This window comes from Lissotriton vulgaris, chromosome 1_1 (genome assembly GCF_964263255.1).
Source record: "Lissotriton vulgaris chromosome 1_1, aLisVul1.2, whole genome shotgun sequence".
NCBI classification, from domain to species: Eukaryota; Metazoa; Chordata; class Amphibia; order Caudata; family Salamandridae; genus Lissotriton; species Lissotriton vulgaris.
In genome coordinates, this window is record NC_141685.1 from 1126671249 (window position 1) to 1126687477 (window position 16229).

Below are 16229 nucleotides of genomic sequence, written 5' to 3' on the forward strand. Positions count from 1 at the left end.
ACTCACCTTGTCGAGGTGGCTACCATCCGGTGCCCTCCTGGTGCCCACTGACTACTGGCTAGTAGTCTCGAACTTGGTCCCCTCTGCTTTCAGGTGTCATCTATCTTCGAGATCCAGGCTTGGATCCAACTGAACTTTCTTCACTGGTCACCGGCCAGCATCTTTTCTTCCGGCTCCTGGTCCGTCTACGAGGATTCCCGACGTCTTTTCAGACCTATGCAGCTGCAGCCCCTGGGCTAGGTAACTTCGGCATTTCGGTGCCCCAGCATAGCCTCACTATCCAAGGGTCAGAATCTACTTTCGTTTTCTCCCTACCAGGTCGGGTTCGCCCGAGAACACTAACTTTCTAATTCCTAGCTACCATAGACTTTTGTCCCGCATCTCGCGTGAGAGTGCACACACTGCACCCGAGTCCCCTAGGCCTCCTAGAAGTAATCTAACGATTCCCTAGTCAAGTCCTAGCGATTCCAAAAGCTATTAGTACTGTACTTACCTGCTAGGAATTTCGCATTCCACTTTCAGAGTATATGGTTTTCCGTGCCCCTCGGGCATTTGTATATACTGTGCTAACTTAAGTATTTTTGTAAGAGTTTTGGTTTGTGCTTAGTACCCTGTCCTCATAAAGAGTACAGGGCTGTTGTGATCTTTAAATAAATAACTGTTTATTTTCATAACACTTGTGTGGTGTCCTTTCACTTGGTATTCAAGGGGTATATGTGTGGTAAACAGCTGGCTTAACACGCCCTCTCGAGTCTTTAGCCTTAGACTGCTCGTATCCACGCTACTAGGATAGCTGGTCTATAAGGTTGACTTACAACCAATCATCAATAAGGGTTGCTGGACTGATACATAGTGTTCACTAGAATAGTGAGCACTGCATATCAGGCCACCTTCTCACATTGGTGAGCAGCGGTTGGGATTTGAGCTTGCTGTTGTTTTACCACACGTATCCTAAGAATATCTTGCTGAAAGATCACATAAGTACTGTTAGGTACATATAACTAAAGCTTAGAATACTCTGAGTTCTACTGAACCAGCTGTTGTAGCTCCTCAAGGCTTAGCACACCTTGGCTACAACTCTAGCAAGGGACCAGTAGGTAACACATAGTGTAGGTAGGTGCATCACTTACACCACACTAGAAGCAGTATGTCGGTCACAGGAGGAAACACTGAGTCTCCCCTTGTGTCAGTTGACCCTCCACAGGTCATCCCTTCAAGATATACTGCGCTTAGCTTCCATGAGTTACGACAAGTATGTACCTCTAGGAAGATTAAGCAGGGGTCTAACCCCACAACTGCTTTTCTGATTGGTCTCTTAGAGACTCATGATGCAAGGAGGGCTGGTAACCCAGACCCTTCTACTTCAGAAGGCAATATGCCCTCCCTACAGGGACCCTTTGATAACCAGGACCCTCCACATCAGGAAGCAGATGATGCTGATGATGAGGATGATGACTTGGAATCTAAGGGTGAGGCAGATCAGGACCAGGTAGAAGTCGTCAGACTAACCAGGACCAACTTAAGCAGACATGAGAGGGACTCTAGGGGAGCCCTGGGGCCACTCTCAGGTCAGCTTAACATTGGGAATGGACGAGTTAGATCTCTGTCAAGAGGCTCTAGCAGATCCATTCATACCAATGGCTCTCAACATTCCTCTCAGAGGGGAATGACATCTCCCCAGAGGAGAATGTATGTAGCTAAGGAAAAGGCAGCCAATCTGAGGATTGAAAGGGAAGAACTTGCCCTGGCCAAAGAGAGGCTTGCCTTTGCTAGAGAGCAACAATTGAGTGGGACAGTCCCCACTGGTGGCAGCATTGTACCTAGCAATAGGGAAAGGAGTTTTGATACAAAACACCTTGGTAAGATAGTGCCCCCCTTTAAACAAGGGGATGACATCCACAAATGGATTACTGCTTTGGAGAGGGCCTGCACTGTGCAAGGTGTTCCCCCAAGTCAGTGGGCAGCTATCTTGTGGCTCTCCTTTGAAGGTAAAGGAAGAGACAAGCTCCTCACCACAAGGGTAGAGGATGCTAATGATTACCAAGTCTTGAAAAGTGCACTGGTTGATGGGTTTGGCCTAACCACTGAGCAGTACAGGGTGCTGTTCAGGGATACCCAGAAAACTCAGTCTCAAGATTGGGCTGACTTTGTAGATTGTGCCACTAAGGCTTTTGAGGGCTGGTTGCTGGGCAGTAAGGTTACTGATTATAAAGGATTGTACAATTTGATGATGAGAGAGCAAATTTTAAACAATTGTCAGAACCAGTTGTTGCATCAGCATCTTGTTGACTCAGATCTGACCTCTCCCCAAGAATTGGGAAAGAAGGCAGACAGATGGGTTAGAACAAGAGTTAAACAGAACCAGGGCCAGAATCAAGGTGGTCAGAAGAAAGCAGACCAGAAGGGTAAAGATTCAAAAGGGGAACAAAATGACCAGAAGTCTTCGACAGGTCCCCAACAACCCAAAGAGGGTGGGGGTCAGGCTCCCCAAAAGAAGAAAGAAGGCCAATCTAAAAGGTGGTGCCAATACTGTAAAAGTAAAACTCACTGGTTTAGTGAGTGCACCAAGAAAGGAGGAGGGCAGACTCCTGCCACTGCAGCCCCTAAGGCACCTGTGCCCCCTAGTACAGCCAGCAGTGGTAGTGCACCTCCCAAGGGTTTAGTAGGGTTAACCCTGGGTTCTGAGGGGAGTGACAACTTAGTTGGCACCCTCACTCAGGCTGTCCTTGTCAGTACAGGGGATATGGATATGTCCCCTGACATAAGTCCCAATACTTTGGGCAAATACAGACAGACACCTTTTATTAATGGAAAAATGGCTCAGGCCTATAGGGACACTTGTGCCAGTGTCACAATGGTGACACCTAGCTTTGTGGACCCTGGACAGATCATGCCAGGTACAGAATTCCTGGTGACCAATGCAAGCAATGTCACTACCAATCATAGTATGGCAATTGTAGCTTTCTCCTGGGGAGGGGTAACTGGCCAAAAGAAGGTTGTAGTTAGTTCAGACCTCCCAGTGGATTGTTTGTTGGGCAATGATTTGGAGTCATCACAATGGTCAGAAGTGGAGCAGAGGACTCATCTGGAAATGTTAGGTTTGCCAGCACATGTGTTTGCTGTGACTAGGTCACAGGCCAGAAAATGCCCCACTGAACAGGTGCTGGATCCTGGAACAATGGACCAGACACCTTCCAAGAAAAAGAGCAGTAGGGTTAAGGCTGTGCCTTCCCCCTTGCCCCAGGTTGTGGATCAAGTCTCAGAGGAGGCTGACCTGCAGGAATTGAGGGAAACTGAGCCTAGAGAGTTTGAACTTGATCAAGTTGAATTCTTGGGTTCAGGGGGACCCTCAAGGGAAGACCTGGGGAAGGACCAGTTAGACTGCCCTTCTCTTGAACCCCTCAGACAGCAGGCTGCTGCTGAGGCTGCTGGGAACGCCACAGGTACCCATAAGGTATACTGGGAAGATGGACTCCTGTACACTGAGTCAAGAGACCCCAAGCCTGGCATGACCAGGAGGCTGGTTGTACCCTTGTCTCAGAGAGGTTTCCTACTTACCTTGGCCCATGAGATTCCCTTAGCAGGTCACTTAGGCCAGACAAAGACTTGGGACAGACTTGTCTCACACTTTCACTGGCCTCACATGAATGAGGATACCAAGGAGTTTTGTCGCTCCTGTGTCACTTGCCAAGCCAGTGGTAAGTCAGGTGGCACAACAAAGGCCCCCCTTATACCAATGCCTGTGGTGGGGGTGCCCTTTGAAAGAGTGGGGATTGACATTGTTGGTCCAATGGAACCCCAGACAGCATCAGGGCACAAGTTTATACTGGTGGTAGTGGATCATGCCACCAGGTATCCTGAAGCTATTCCACTTAGGACCACCACAGCACCTGTGGTGGCAAGGGCCCTAGTTGGAGTGTTCTCCAGAGTGGGCTTCCCTAAGGAGGTTGTCTCTGACAGAGGTGCAAACTTCATGTCAAGCTACTTAACTGCTATGTGGAAGGAGTGTGGTGTCAATTACAAATTCACTACACCCTATCACCCACAATGCAATGGGCTTGTTGAAAGGTTCAACAGGACCCTAAAAGGGATGATTCATGGACTACCTGAAACACTCAGGCGTAGATGGGATGTCCTGATGCCCTGCCTTCTGTTTGCTTACAGAGAGGTCCCACAAAAGGGGGTTGGCTACAGCCCTTTTGAACTTTTGTATGGGCACCCTGTGAGAGGCCCCCTGTGTTTGGTGAAGGAAGGATGGGAGAGACCTCTCAAAAAGCCTGCAACCAACATAATGGACTATGTACTTGGTCTCCGCTCCAGGATGGCTGAGTATATGGAGAAGGCATCAGAAAACCTTAAGGCCAGTCAAGAACTTCAAAAAGCTTGGCATGACCAAAAGGCTGTCCTGACTGTTTATCAGCCTGGACAGAAGGTGTGGGTGTTGGAGCCAGTGGCCCCAGCAGCACTCAAAGACAAATGGTCTGGGCCCCACACAATTCTTGAGCAAAAGGGAGAGGTCACCTACCTGGTGGACCTTGGAACTCCCAGGAGTCCCCACAGGGTACTCCATGTCAACAGGCTCAAAGCATATGTCGACAGGAAGGACATGAGCTTGCTCATGGCCATAGATGAGGGACAGGAGGAAGAGAGTGACCCTCTCCCAGACCTGCTCACTCAGAATCCTGATGATGGGTCAGTAGATGGTGTTGTCTTTTGTGGCAGCCTCTCTGAACATCAGCAGAAAGACTGTAAACAGGTTCTTCAGTCTTTCAGACATATGTTCTCTCTGACACCCAGTCAGACCAATTGGTGCACCCATGAGGTTGACACTGGTGACAGCCTGCCAGTCAAGAGTAAAATCTACAGGCAGCCTGATCATGTTAGAGACTGCATAAAAACTGAAGTGCAGAAAATGTTGGAATTGGGAGTCATTGAACCCTCAGATAGCCCTTGGGCTAGTCCAGTAGTTCTAGTGCCAAAGCCTCACACCCAAGATGGTAAGAGAGAGATGAGGTTTTGCGTAGACTACAGGGGTCTCAATGCAGTCACTAAGACTGATGCCCATCCAATACCAAGGGCAGATGAACTTATAGATAGATTGGCTTCTGCCAACTACTTAAGTACATTTGACTTAACAGCTGGGTATTGGCAAATCAGGTTAGCTGAGGATGCCAAACCCAAAACAGCATTTTCAACCCCTGGTGGGCATTATCAATTTGTGGTAATGCCCTTTGGTCTGAAAAATGCACCTGCCACCTTCCAAAGGTTGGTGAATCAAGTCCTTACTGGGCTGGATGACTTCTGTGCAGCATATCTAGATGATATTGCTGTCTTTAGCTCCACCTGGGAGGATCACCTGGTCCACCTGAGGAAAGTGTTAGAGGCTCTGCAAGCAGCAGGCCTCACTATCAAGGCCACCAAGTGCCAGATAGGGCAGACACAGGTTGTATACCTGGGCCACCTTGTGGGTGGAGGCCAGGTTCAACCACTGGAGAGCAAAATACAGTCAATCAGGGACTGGGCTCCTCCAACCACCCAGACTCAGGTTCGAGCTTTCTTGGGCCTGACTGGATACTACAGAAAGTTTGTCAGGAACTATGGTTCCATTGTGACACCATTAAATGAACTGACAAGTAAGAAAATGCCAAAAAAGGTTCAGTGGACAGCAGGCTGTCAAAAAGCATTCGATGACCTAAAGCAGGCCATGTGCACAGCACCTATCCTTAAGAGTCCAGACTACTCCAAACCATTCATTGTCCAAACAGATGCTTCTGAGTTGGGTGTGGGAGCTGTTCTTTCTCAACTGAATTTTGATGGTCAGGATCAGCCCATTGCTTTTATAAGCAGAAGGCTGACCCCCAGAGAGAAGAATTGGTCAGCTATTGAGAGGGAGGCCTTTGCTGTGGTTTGGGCCCTGAAGAAGCTGAGGCCATACTTGTTTGGCACTCACTTCAAGATTCAGACCGACCATAAGCCCCTCCTGTGGCTAAATCAGATGAAGGGTGAAAGCCCCAAACTGCTTAGGTGGTCCATTTCCCTACAGGGGATGGACTTTACAGTGGAACATAGACCTGGTACTGATCATGGCAATGCCGATGGGCTCTCCAGATATTTCCACTTAGAACAAGAAGACTCACCTGGTCAAGGTTAGCTTATTGTCCCAAAGTTTGGGGGGGGGGTCATGTAGGAGAGTAGGGTCTGCAATCCTATGATCACCCAGATTTTTTGCTTTTGTTTCACTGGTTTACGACTTTCTCTGGCTGTGGGCCTGCCAATCAGACCCACAGCCTGGCTGTTCTCTTTCTAAATTACCTCATGTACCCTAGGTGCATCTACCAATTGGTACTGGGCCACCTTATCAGACCCTGTAACTCAGGGCATAGGTGTACCCAGGGCTACCAGGGGCTGCAGCATGTATTATGCCACCCCTGGCTGGTCTCCTAAATTTGACACAACTGGCTGCATGACAGCTGGGGCAAAGTCGTGTAATCACCCTTTGCTGTAGGTGTAGTATCCCTATACCTAACCCTAAAATGGACACACAGATTCCTATCAGTCACTCCTATGGCAGGCCTTGACAATCCTGAAGGCAGAGTGCTTGGAATCATGTGAGATAGTGCTCTGGCATGAGCTGAGCCTGTCTGCAGCTTGCGGAATCAAGTCCTAATAGCTGTTCCATGATATCGCATACCATATACTCTTAAGTGCATTATAATCCTCGCGGTTAAATGCTATCTTTGGTATTGCTTTATCAAAACATGTCGAGTAAGGTGTCATACGAATTGGAATACTAACCCCTCGCCAATTCTGGCGACGGGGTTAGCATTCCACCCTTCTAGAGGGACACGACATGTATGTAACTGTGAACCCCGGTTAAAGTTAACTGAAGCCTCAGCTCCACAAAATGGATGCTGCCACCACAGACACGAGTCTGACCCCCTGCAGCTGGGAGTCCTTCCAGTGAGGGGAGCCTGGACAAAGGGTTTCCTGTCAGGGGCGGTGCTAGCACCGTCCCAGACATGGTTTTGTGTATCCTGGGTAGGCAGGGCTTTTCAGGAAGGTGACTGCTGAGTGGCACCCCGGTGCTCACTACGCATAGGCCAGTCAGAACCAGTTCCAGGGGCACACCAGCCCCTGGCCTGGGGAAGTCCGGCAGGGGAGAGGGGTGTAACCACCCCCCTCCTGGTCCCACCCATAGGCAGGACCTAGTCACCGGGTCAGCCCCCTTTTTTAGTATAAAGATGGGAGCGGGCCCCCTGTTAAAATTAGATCATCTTTGGAATCAAGATACCACTTTCTTCGAAAGGACTTCACGATTTCTTCTTCAAGATTCTCCCTTGTGGCTAAGGAGTAGTCACCCTGCATCAAGCGGGCACCATCCTAAAGAACACTGCGGTCTGCTGCAAGTCCTTCATCACGAATCCGACGACCCAGCTCGACGAGACCCGGCTTCCCTGGCACCTCTGACCTCTACTCACCTCTACAGCCAAGCTGAGAACCGTGAGTGCGACGAGACCTCAAGGGACCGACGATCGCCAAGACTGCACGACATCTTTACTGCAAGCCCACCGTGTCCTCCACTGGTGAGTGCTTTGGGGTCCGAGAAGCCCCGACCCTGCGCAGCTCCAGCACCCAAGATCAGCCTCCCTGCATCTCCACGATCGGCGTGGGGCCCTTCTGCTGTTTGCTGTGCACCGCGTTGTTTGGCTACTAGCCGGCTGGCTTGTGGCCTTCTGAACGACGCCCAACGACTTCACGACTGCTGGTCTGGTTGCTCCAGGCTGGCCCTTGCTTCCTTTTTCAAGAGAGGCACCCCGGACCCTCCTGGTCCACTCCAGACGCCATTTTAGGTCCACCGCGTGGGCTTGAATTTGCCAAGGCTTTGTTGCCCAATCCTGGGTCCAGCGACGCCGACAGCTTCCATCTTCGTGGGACAGCTCGATCCTCCATCCTGGTCGCCGACAACGCCTCCTGGTCCGTGAGATCTTCGAGTCAAGCGTCACCCACTCACCTTGTCGAGGTGGCTACCATCCGGTGCCCTCCTGGTGCCCACTGACTACTGGCTAGTAGTCTCGAACTTGGTCCCCTCTGCTTTCAGGTGTCATCTATCTTCGAGATCCAGGCTTGGATCCAACTGAACTTTCTTCACTGGTCACCGGCCAGCATCTTTTCTTCCGGCTCCTGGTCCGTCTACGAGGATTCCCGACGTCTTTTCAGACCTATGCAGCTGCAGCCCCTGGGCTAGGTAACTTCGGCATTTCGGTGCCCCAGCATAGCCTCACTATCCAAGGGTCAGAATCTACTTTCGTTTTCTCCCTACCAGGTCGGGTTCGCCCGAGAACACTAACTTTCTAATTCCTAGCTACCATAGACTTTTGTCCCGCATCTCGCGTGAGAGTGCACACACTGCACCCGAGTCCCCTAGTCCTCCTAGAAGTAATCTAACGATTCCCTAGTCAAGTCCTAGCGATTCCAAAAGCTATTAGTACTGTACTTACCTGCTAGGAATTTCGCATTCCACTTTCAGAGTATATGGTTTTCCGTGCCCCTCGGGCATTTGTATATACTGTGCTAACTTAAGTATTTTTGTAAGAGTTTTGGTTTGTGCTTAGTACCCTGTCCTCATAAAGAGTACAGGGCTGTTGTGATCTTTAAATAAATAACTGTTTATTTTCATAACACTTGTGTGGTGTCCTTTCACTTGGTATTCAAGGGGTATATGTGTGGTAAACAGCTGGCTTAACACGCCCTCTCGAGTCTTTAGCCTTAGACTGCTCGTATCCACGCTACTAGGATAGCTGGTCTATAAGGTTGACTTACAACCAATCATCAATAAGGGTTGCTGGACTGATACATAGTGTTCACTAGAATAGTGAGCACTGCATATCAGGCCACCTTCTCACAATTTTCAGATGACGCACCCCTTCTTTGGGTGTTTGTCTACAGAAAATAAAGAATAGACGGTTCCACCATTGCCTGGTGGACACTAGGTCAATTTTGTTTTCCACTGTAACTGCTCCTGCAATGAAGTGGAACTGCTGTGGGGGGCAAAAAAACACTCAACAGAGAGGAAACATTAAATAGGGCATGCAATCTGGCAGTTTTCTCCCATACTCCACATGACTTCTCTCTTCTGGGTCTATGCTTCCATAATGTGAGCGGCTGCTTAGGGCACAGCCTAGGCATAGAGGCAAATGATATCAAAAATACATAAAAAAGGCATTTTATCCCATACTTTGGGACTTCTACAGCAGGCACATTTTTATTTTTCCTGGAGTTAAGAAAATCTGTCAAGTTTCTGCCTTTTGTACCCCCATCAACACTTGTGAGAAGAATTATATGAATAACACAGATTTTCGACACTCTCTTGACATCGACACTTATATGAATGTTTTGGCAAGAAAATACACTTGTGTGTAAAATAAATGTTTAAAGTAGGCCACTTCATCATTCAGTCGCAGCCGGCATGACTCGCGGGGAGGGGGTAATTTTAATTATAAACAAAATATATAACTCACCTTAGCCAGCCCGATCCGGTTCTGTGTCTTCTCTGCTTCTCTGCTCCTCACAGGAGGCAGGCAGCCCCCCTCCCCTAAGCCAATCACACCGCTGCAATGGCAGCGTTGTGATTGGTGGGGACGGCTCCCAGCCAGGCGCCTAAGGGAAGGCCATTTTCTCCATGTAGGCTGCATGCAGCGTACATGGAGTTAATGGCAGAGTGCGCATGACTGGTTTGGTTGGCCCCAGAGGGCGAACCAAACAATCAGGGCCCGCAACATTGAGCTAGCCACTCTTTCCCTGCCCTGTTGCAGAACCGCCCGCCCCCAACCAAACCCTTTTACTTTTCTATGTTACTGCTTCTCGCACTGCGAGAAAGCAGTGTGGTGATGCTCCTCCGCCTACATGGAGGAGCCGCCTTACCAAAAAGGTGGAGTGCATCTATGCATTGTAACACTACCATTATTTGCACATAGGGCCTGTACCTACATTTCTTGAGCTGGCCGCGCCTCTTCGCTTCCTGAAGCTGCTGGTAGCTGCCATGGATTGGGGCTCGTTCCCACGGTCCTGCGCTGGGAAGGGTTAGGCACATTTCATGGCATTCACGAGGCTGTGGAGGGTCCAGCACACTGGTCTGCTTACAGATTGGTGGCAGGAGTGGGGGGCACGGTGCTCTTCTTTCGCATGCCACTGCAGAAAAAGTAAGAGTTAGCCTGAGCGGGACTGGCCACCTACTGCTCACCGAATAACACCGGAGGGCCAAAATGGCCTTTGAAGAGGCATTCAATAAAACAATTTCCTTCTACTAAATTTATCTCGTAAACAGTAAGGAACTTAGATGGTGGTTTTGTTAGAGGACGTCTGGTTTGATTTTGATTTCTGTAATGTTGGTTACTTTATTTGTTAGTACATATAGATACTATATTGCACACATAAATAAATCATACGCGATTTTAAGTAAAATAGTGCTTTCATGTACTCATGTTATGTTGTTTAGATATTCGTTATTAATGTTTAAGTCACAGCCTTTCAAAAATTATTATAAAATATCTATTAAAGGAATTTGCATGAATTTTCAAATGTTAAACACCTTCCATTCCTGATCTTGACCCTTTTAGTTTAAGATTATAGTTCACTGAATTTTCCTTGCTAGGTCATATAACTATTACCATATCAAGAACGTGTCTGTTAACCACAATTAATAACCCTTTGCTTGTGTGCCGACAGTAACATTATACAAAAAATAATTACAAATAGACATGCTTGGGGCAATGTCCGTTAGCTAAGGCACCCTAGGATTTAGAACGTTTTCATTGAGGAATTATTTAAATACTGGTGTATGTAGACATTGATCTTCAATAACAATAAATTCTCCTTTGCTGGGGGTCTCTGTGTATAACTACGCAGATGACCTCCAGCTCGTCTTTGATCTTTCTTCTTCTTCTCACTCCCTATCTTTTTTTCACTCCACCATGGTCTTTATTTCTGGGTGGATGAGCGCCAATCACCTCAAGCTCAATCCAGATAAGACTGAGCTTGTTCTGACTGGCCGCTCATCCAGCCCTTGGTCCTCTGCCTTCTGGCCCCCTATTCTTGGCCCCCCTCCCACCCCAGTTCCCTCCGTTAAAACATTGGGCATTAAGGTCAGCCAGGACCTGTCCATGCACGGCCAGGTCAGTGCCGTGGTGTCCTCCTGCTTCCTCTCCCTTCGGATGATCCGAAAAATCTCCCGCTTCTTTTCTCTTGACTCCCTTAAAATCATCATTTCTGCCCTCATCACTTCCCGCCTTGATTATGGTAATAGCTTGTTCGCAGGCATTCCTGCCTACGAAACCCGCCGCCTTCAAGCAATCCAAAATCAGGCTGCCCGTCTCATCTTTCATTTGCCCAAAACCCATCACATCACTCCTGTCCTCAAATCCCTCCACTGGTTACCCATCCTGCAGAGATCTTTGTTCAAACTAGGTTGCCTTGTTTATCGGGCCCTTGATCACTCTGCACCGGCTTTTATCAATTCTCTGATTTCCTTTCACACCCCTGCCCGCACTCTCCGTTCATCTTCCTCTGCCCTCCTCACTGTTCCCCGTTTCCACAAAACTCGCACTGGTGGAACTAGATTCTCTGTTCTTGCACCCCGGTTCTGGAACTCCCTTCCTCTCTCCATGCGCTCTATCCCTATCTTCTCACACTTCCGTAAAGCACTCAAAACTTTTCTGTTTGCCCTGGCCTACCCCCGCTAAACCTCCTGGCCCTGTCTGTTCTGTTCCTTAGAGCTCTCAGCGCCAGGAAGCCGTTTTGGCCATCGTGCGCTCTACAAATATTTTCATTCATTCATTCATTTGCTCGCACCAGCCCTGAGAACATACAAATGATAAACCCAGCTAGAGGTGACATAAAGTTGAGACATTATCCTGCAACCAGAGTCTAAGGATCTCAATATATTAATACATTCTCACTAGCGGTCTGTTGTATTTTAGTCATTACAGTTTTTGAATGGTTCCATTAAAAACAGCTAAACTGAAGTAAACAGATGAAAAAAAACCCTAATAAAATTCCAAAAATGTTCAAGGTAATTGAACAGTATTTCATTACAATTAACTTGTCCAATTATATAAAAACATTATGACTCACATATGTAGTGAAATAAAGTTTCTGTATATTTTGCGAGCACGTGAAAGAGGCTTACAAACCATACTGTATAAATTAAGATCTAAGAATTTTTCCTACAAAGCCATTTCGAAAACTTGTTGGAGTTATTGAGACTTCAAAAACTAGATGGTCCCTTTAGCATCCCTCTGAGACATTCTCACTGTGAGAGGGGGCCTTACTCTCTGGGGCAGTGGGTGTTTCATGAATAGGCATGGGTCAGTGGAGCTTTCACTGCTATGACTGGGGCAGGGTGATGTTTACCAGAAGACTGGATGGGCCATGTAATATTTCACCATTAGATGTGGTGCAGAGAAAAGGGCCTTTATCTGGTCTTTGAATAGAGGCAGGGGCCTGAGATCCCCCGTTGCCTCTGGGACTGGCACAGGGCCACAGAGGCTCTTGTGTTTATATGTAGCACAAAGACAGTCTTTTGTGCTCCAGTGTTAGAGCCAAACCTCTAGCTGTAGAATTGATACAAAAGGTTGACGTTTTCGGACTTAGGTTAGGCATAGGGACCCACTGCCTCGCACATATGGTTGTGACTTACATGCACAAGCAGGGTGTCCAAAGTCAAAACGGATTGGATATGGAATGCCTATCCTCTAGCCAGAGAACACTCACAGAAGTACAGGCTTGTATAATGTGTCTAGGACTGGAAACAGACAACCGTGCTTTTCGCCTGTACCTGTGACTGGCAAAAATACATGAACGCCTCTTGCAATAACTGATAAACTAGCAAAGAGAGTTTTCTTGATGCAGTCGAAACAGTCATCTGAAATGTTTATGTGCCTGAGACTAGTTTCCCAGGAATTGGACGCTCACGTTCAAAGGTGGTAGGTGGGTATTAAAATCCAGGTTTCCACAAACCATAGATCAACCTTTTCCTGTCACCAGATGCAGATTTGAATGAAGACATGCAGACATACATGTCCGGGTAAAATCTCTCCAGTTGAAAAGCTATAGATCCGTTGTTACAGCAAATTGAGGTGCAATAGCCTAATAGGGGAACCTTTCTGAAAGCTTGACGTATGGTCCACCATGATAGATGCTCTAAGACATGGCTAGAAATCCTCTTTTTTGGGTTATGATCTATCTGTTTAGCTCAAGAAAGGACCAGGTGGTGCCAAAGAGTTCTCATCTTGAGATGATCTAGCAGCACAACAGGTATGCAAGATGCCATGCAGATTCAGAAATTGCCATGAGAAGATGACAGCCCTTATAAGGAACTGGAGAATAGAACTCTTTCGGGAGGAACCACAATGCCTTCCATAGAAGGTTCCTTTAGGTCTCTTATAAACTGCAGTTTTCGGTGGTGAACCAGCTCAGATTTGTTGTGAAGGGTGAACGTGAGAACCTTCAGGAGACAGAGGTCTCACTAGTGAATCCCTGCGGAGAAATTTTGAAGGCTGTCGCATAAAGCACATTGGTGAACACTCAGGGTAAAGTCCAGGCAAAGAAGAAAGCACTTGTGTCACTCATGCTAATTTTCTATATATCATTTCAGGTGTTGGCTATCCTCTTTCTTGTGAGGTACGTGAAAGTGAACATATCGTAGAACCAATATTGCCATCCATGTGTCCAGCTGCATTCCATCAGAATCTGAGCTAGAGTCACCATACGGATAGACTCCACTTGCAGGAATAACGTGAGGCCGTGTAGATCGACTACATGTTAGAAGCCTACACTCATTTTGGGGGCAATGAATCGGATCTGTGGAGCAAAATACAGGATGGTTTTCATTTTCGAGAATCAATTTGATGGTACCACGAAAATAAGTTTCTGGATCATTTACAGCGCTTCCACTGATGACTTTTTATATATTTCAAAGTGAGATGTGGGGTGGATTGGTGGATGATTCACTGAGTCCTTCATTGGTAATCATTTGGATCCCCTGATCTCAGGGGTAGACCACCCCTCCCTCAACTAGAGTCCGCTGCATCGGTGTGGTTACATTTGATACCCTATATCAAAATTGTCACTACTCAGGGTGAAACTAAATCGAATACATTAGGCCCCCTTGAGAGGCAGGAATCAGTTTTCACTAATACATTCTTAGCCACCATTGATGGAACAGGACAGGGGATTATTATAGGGGTCAAAAACTGAATTTCCAGAAATCCCCACTCCCACCAACAGAAGTTTGTGAATATCGACAAACATGTATTTGTAGGTTTAACTCGCTCGAACTTTCCCTGTGAGTATTTTACTCAAACAGGAAATTCTGCAATACTGCCAGAACTACAAGCATATTTAAATTCATTTACAAGCACAGATTCACTTTTTTTAGTTGTTGACGCGAATATGCACAAGTAAATTTTTAGCATTTGGTGTAGATGTGCAAATACTTTTATGAAGTATGTGAGAGGAGCTATGGGGGCTGTCCCAGCAGTTTAACCGTCGATTGGATTTCAATTGCCACATTTCATACCCTGGAGCTCTCACCCCCCCCCCTCATTGTTTTTTCGATATCTATGAGCAGGACCCCTGGAATTATGATTTTGTACATGTGGTGTTTTTCACTTAATTATGGATTTGCTGGATTTGCCACTGCAGCAACATTGTTTTGCTCATAAGGATCAAAAGTTAATAAAAATGCAGCAGTGTGTATTGCAGAGTAGTGGAAGGCCTTTCGCAAAAGTAGACTCGTCACCTTTCCGTTCCTTATTGTTGTTTTTCAGTATTAAACTGTTACTAATGAGGCAGAACCTTTGCCCAGACAGTGTTAACGTGAAAGAAGACAAAATAATGCAGTAGTACGGTCACAGCGTAATGCAGCACATTCTATGTCATTTAGGCAACCCTACTGCATAATTTGATCTTCCCCCTCGCATAATTCCAGTGCCTTTGCATAGACTCAACATCCATGAGGGGCATTACTCCCTTTCGATATACCGCCACATAATGGAATACCACGTCTGTTGCCCCCCTCTTCTCTAAAGTGCCAATCTCGTGAGCAGGCAGGCACAGCACACAATGACCCCTGACCCCCTTCAGACCACAGCACCGGAGGACATTGCACGTGACCCCCTGAATGCACATTTAGGGTGCACTCTCCTCAATAGAGCGCCACCACTTGCACACTGCTTCACATGAATGGCCCTAGTCAGTAGCCACCCCTCACCTGTTGTTGAGACCAGTCTTCTGGATTGGAAAGGCTCTTGGTAGCCGAGTGTTGTAATCCCGAAAAAGGCCATTTTGGGTCAGGAGAGTTCGGTGTGATTGATGGCTACTGCACTATCTCGGTGGTGAGTCACTTGTGATTTAGGAAAGTGTGCTCGGTGCAGCTATGTATGGCGTGAGTCTTCTGCTTTGGGGGCAATTGGGGGGGGGGGGGTAGTGTCCTCTGAACTTTTTTGGTGGTGAATATCTTGTTGTGAAGTAGAAGTGGGTGTTTCGGTGGTCCTTACTCTGTGTCTTGGATAAGTAAGTGTCTTGCTGTTTGGTTGGAAGGGGGCAGTGGCCGTCGGTTGTTCTTTAGCTCTTCCTAGATTGTGATTAATAGAGAAGGTTCATGCTTTGCTTGTTACTGGCTTTCTGTGAGCAGTAAAACAACCCTGTTGTTGTAGGGTGTCCCTATATGTGGAGTGTAGTATCTGTGAGGTTGGTCTATTTGTCTGGGGTCACGGACAGTTGATGCCTCTGCGTTGGGAGTAGTCGGAGTATTGTTGTATCTGTGATGTGGATCCGTCCGTAACGGGTCTGTTGCTGAAGAAGTCGCTTCCGGCTGCACATCGGGTTATTGCCTGGAAATGTGGACCTCTGCAGTGCAAAAGCCTATTGTTGCGGGGAGGTCTCTTGCCAGGAGTCGTTCGCAACCCAGGGACGACCTGGTCCTCTATTTTTGAGTCGGAGTCTGAGGTTTACAGCTATTACTATGGCAACCGGACAAAGAGACTCAACACAGAAAAAGGACCAGTGCTGTTCACTCGCAGCCATCTTGCATTGGGGCATTGCTGTGCTGATAGAAGAACCCCCAGCGGATCCAATGTCTGGACAACAGCTACGTTTGACAGCGTTTCGGCAAAGCGGTGCCATGCCATTTGTGATACCTTTTGCCATTCCTTAACTTTCCGTTACGATAG

General features: G+C 47.5%; 1 protein-coding gene across 1 annotated transcript in view; it reads right to left on the reverse strand.

The window, feature by feature from the left end:
- SPMIP11 (sperm microtubule inner protein 11) overlaps positions 1–15993 on the reverse strand; it is a 60905-nt gene extending 44912 nt beyond the window's left edge. The window contains exons 1-2 of the mRNA XM_086936482.1: positions 15269–15993; positions 9988–10188 (exon numbers count right to left, since the gene is read on the reverse strand). Coding sequence (XP_086792608.1) covers positions 9988–10188; positions 15269–15341 — 274 coding nt within the window. The 5' untranslated portion in view covers positions 15342–15993. The remainder of the gene's footprint in view (positions 1–9987; positions 10189–15268) is intronic.
- Between the last annotated feature and the right edge of the window lie 236 nt (positions 15994–16229).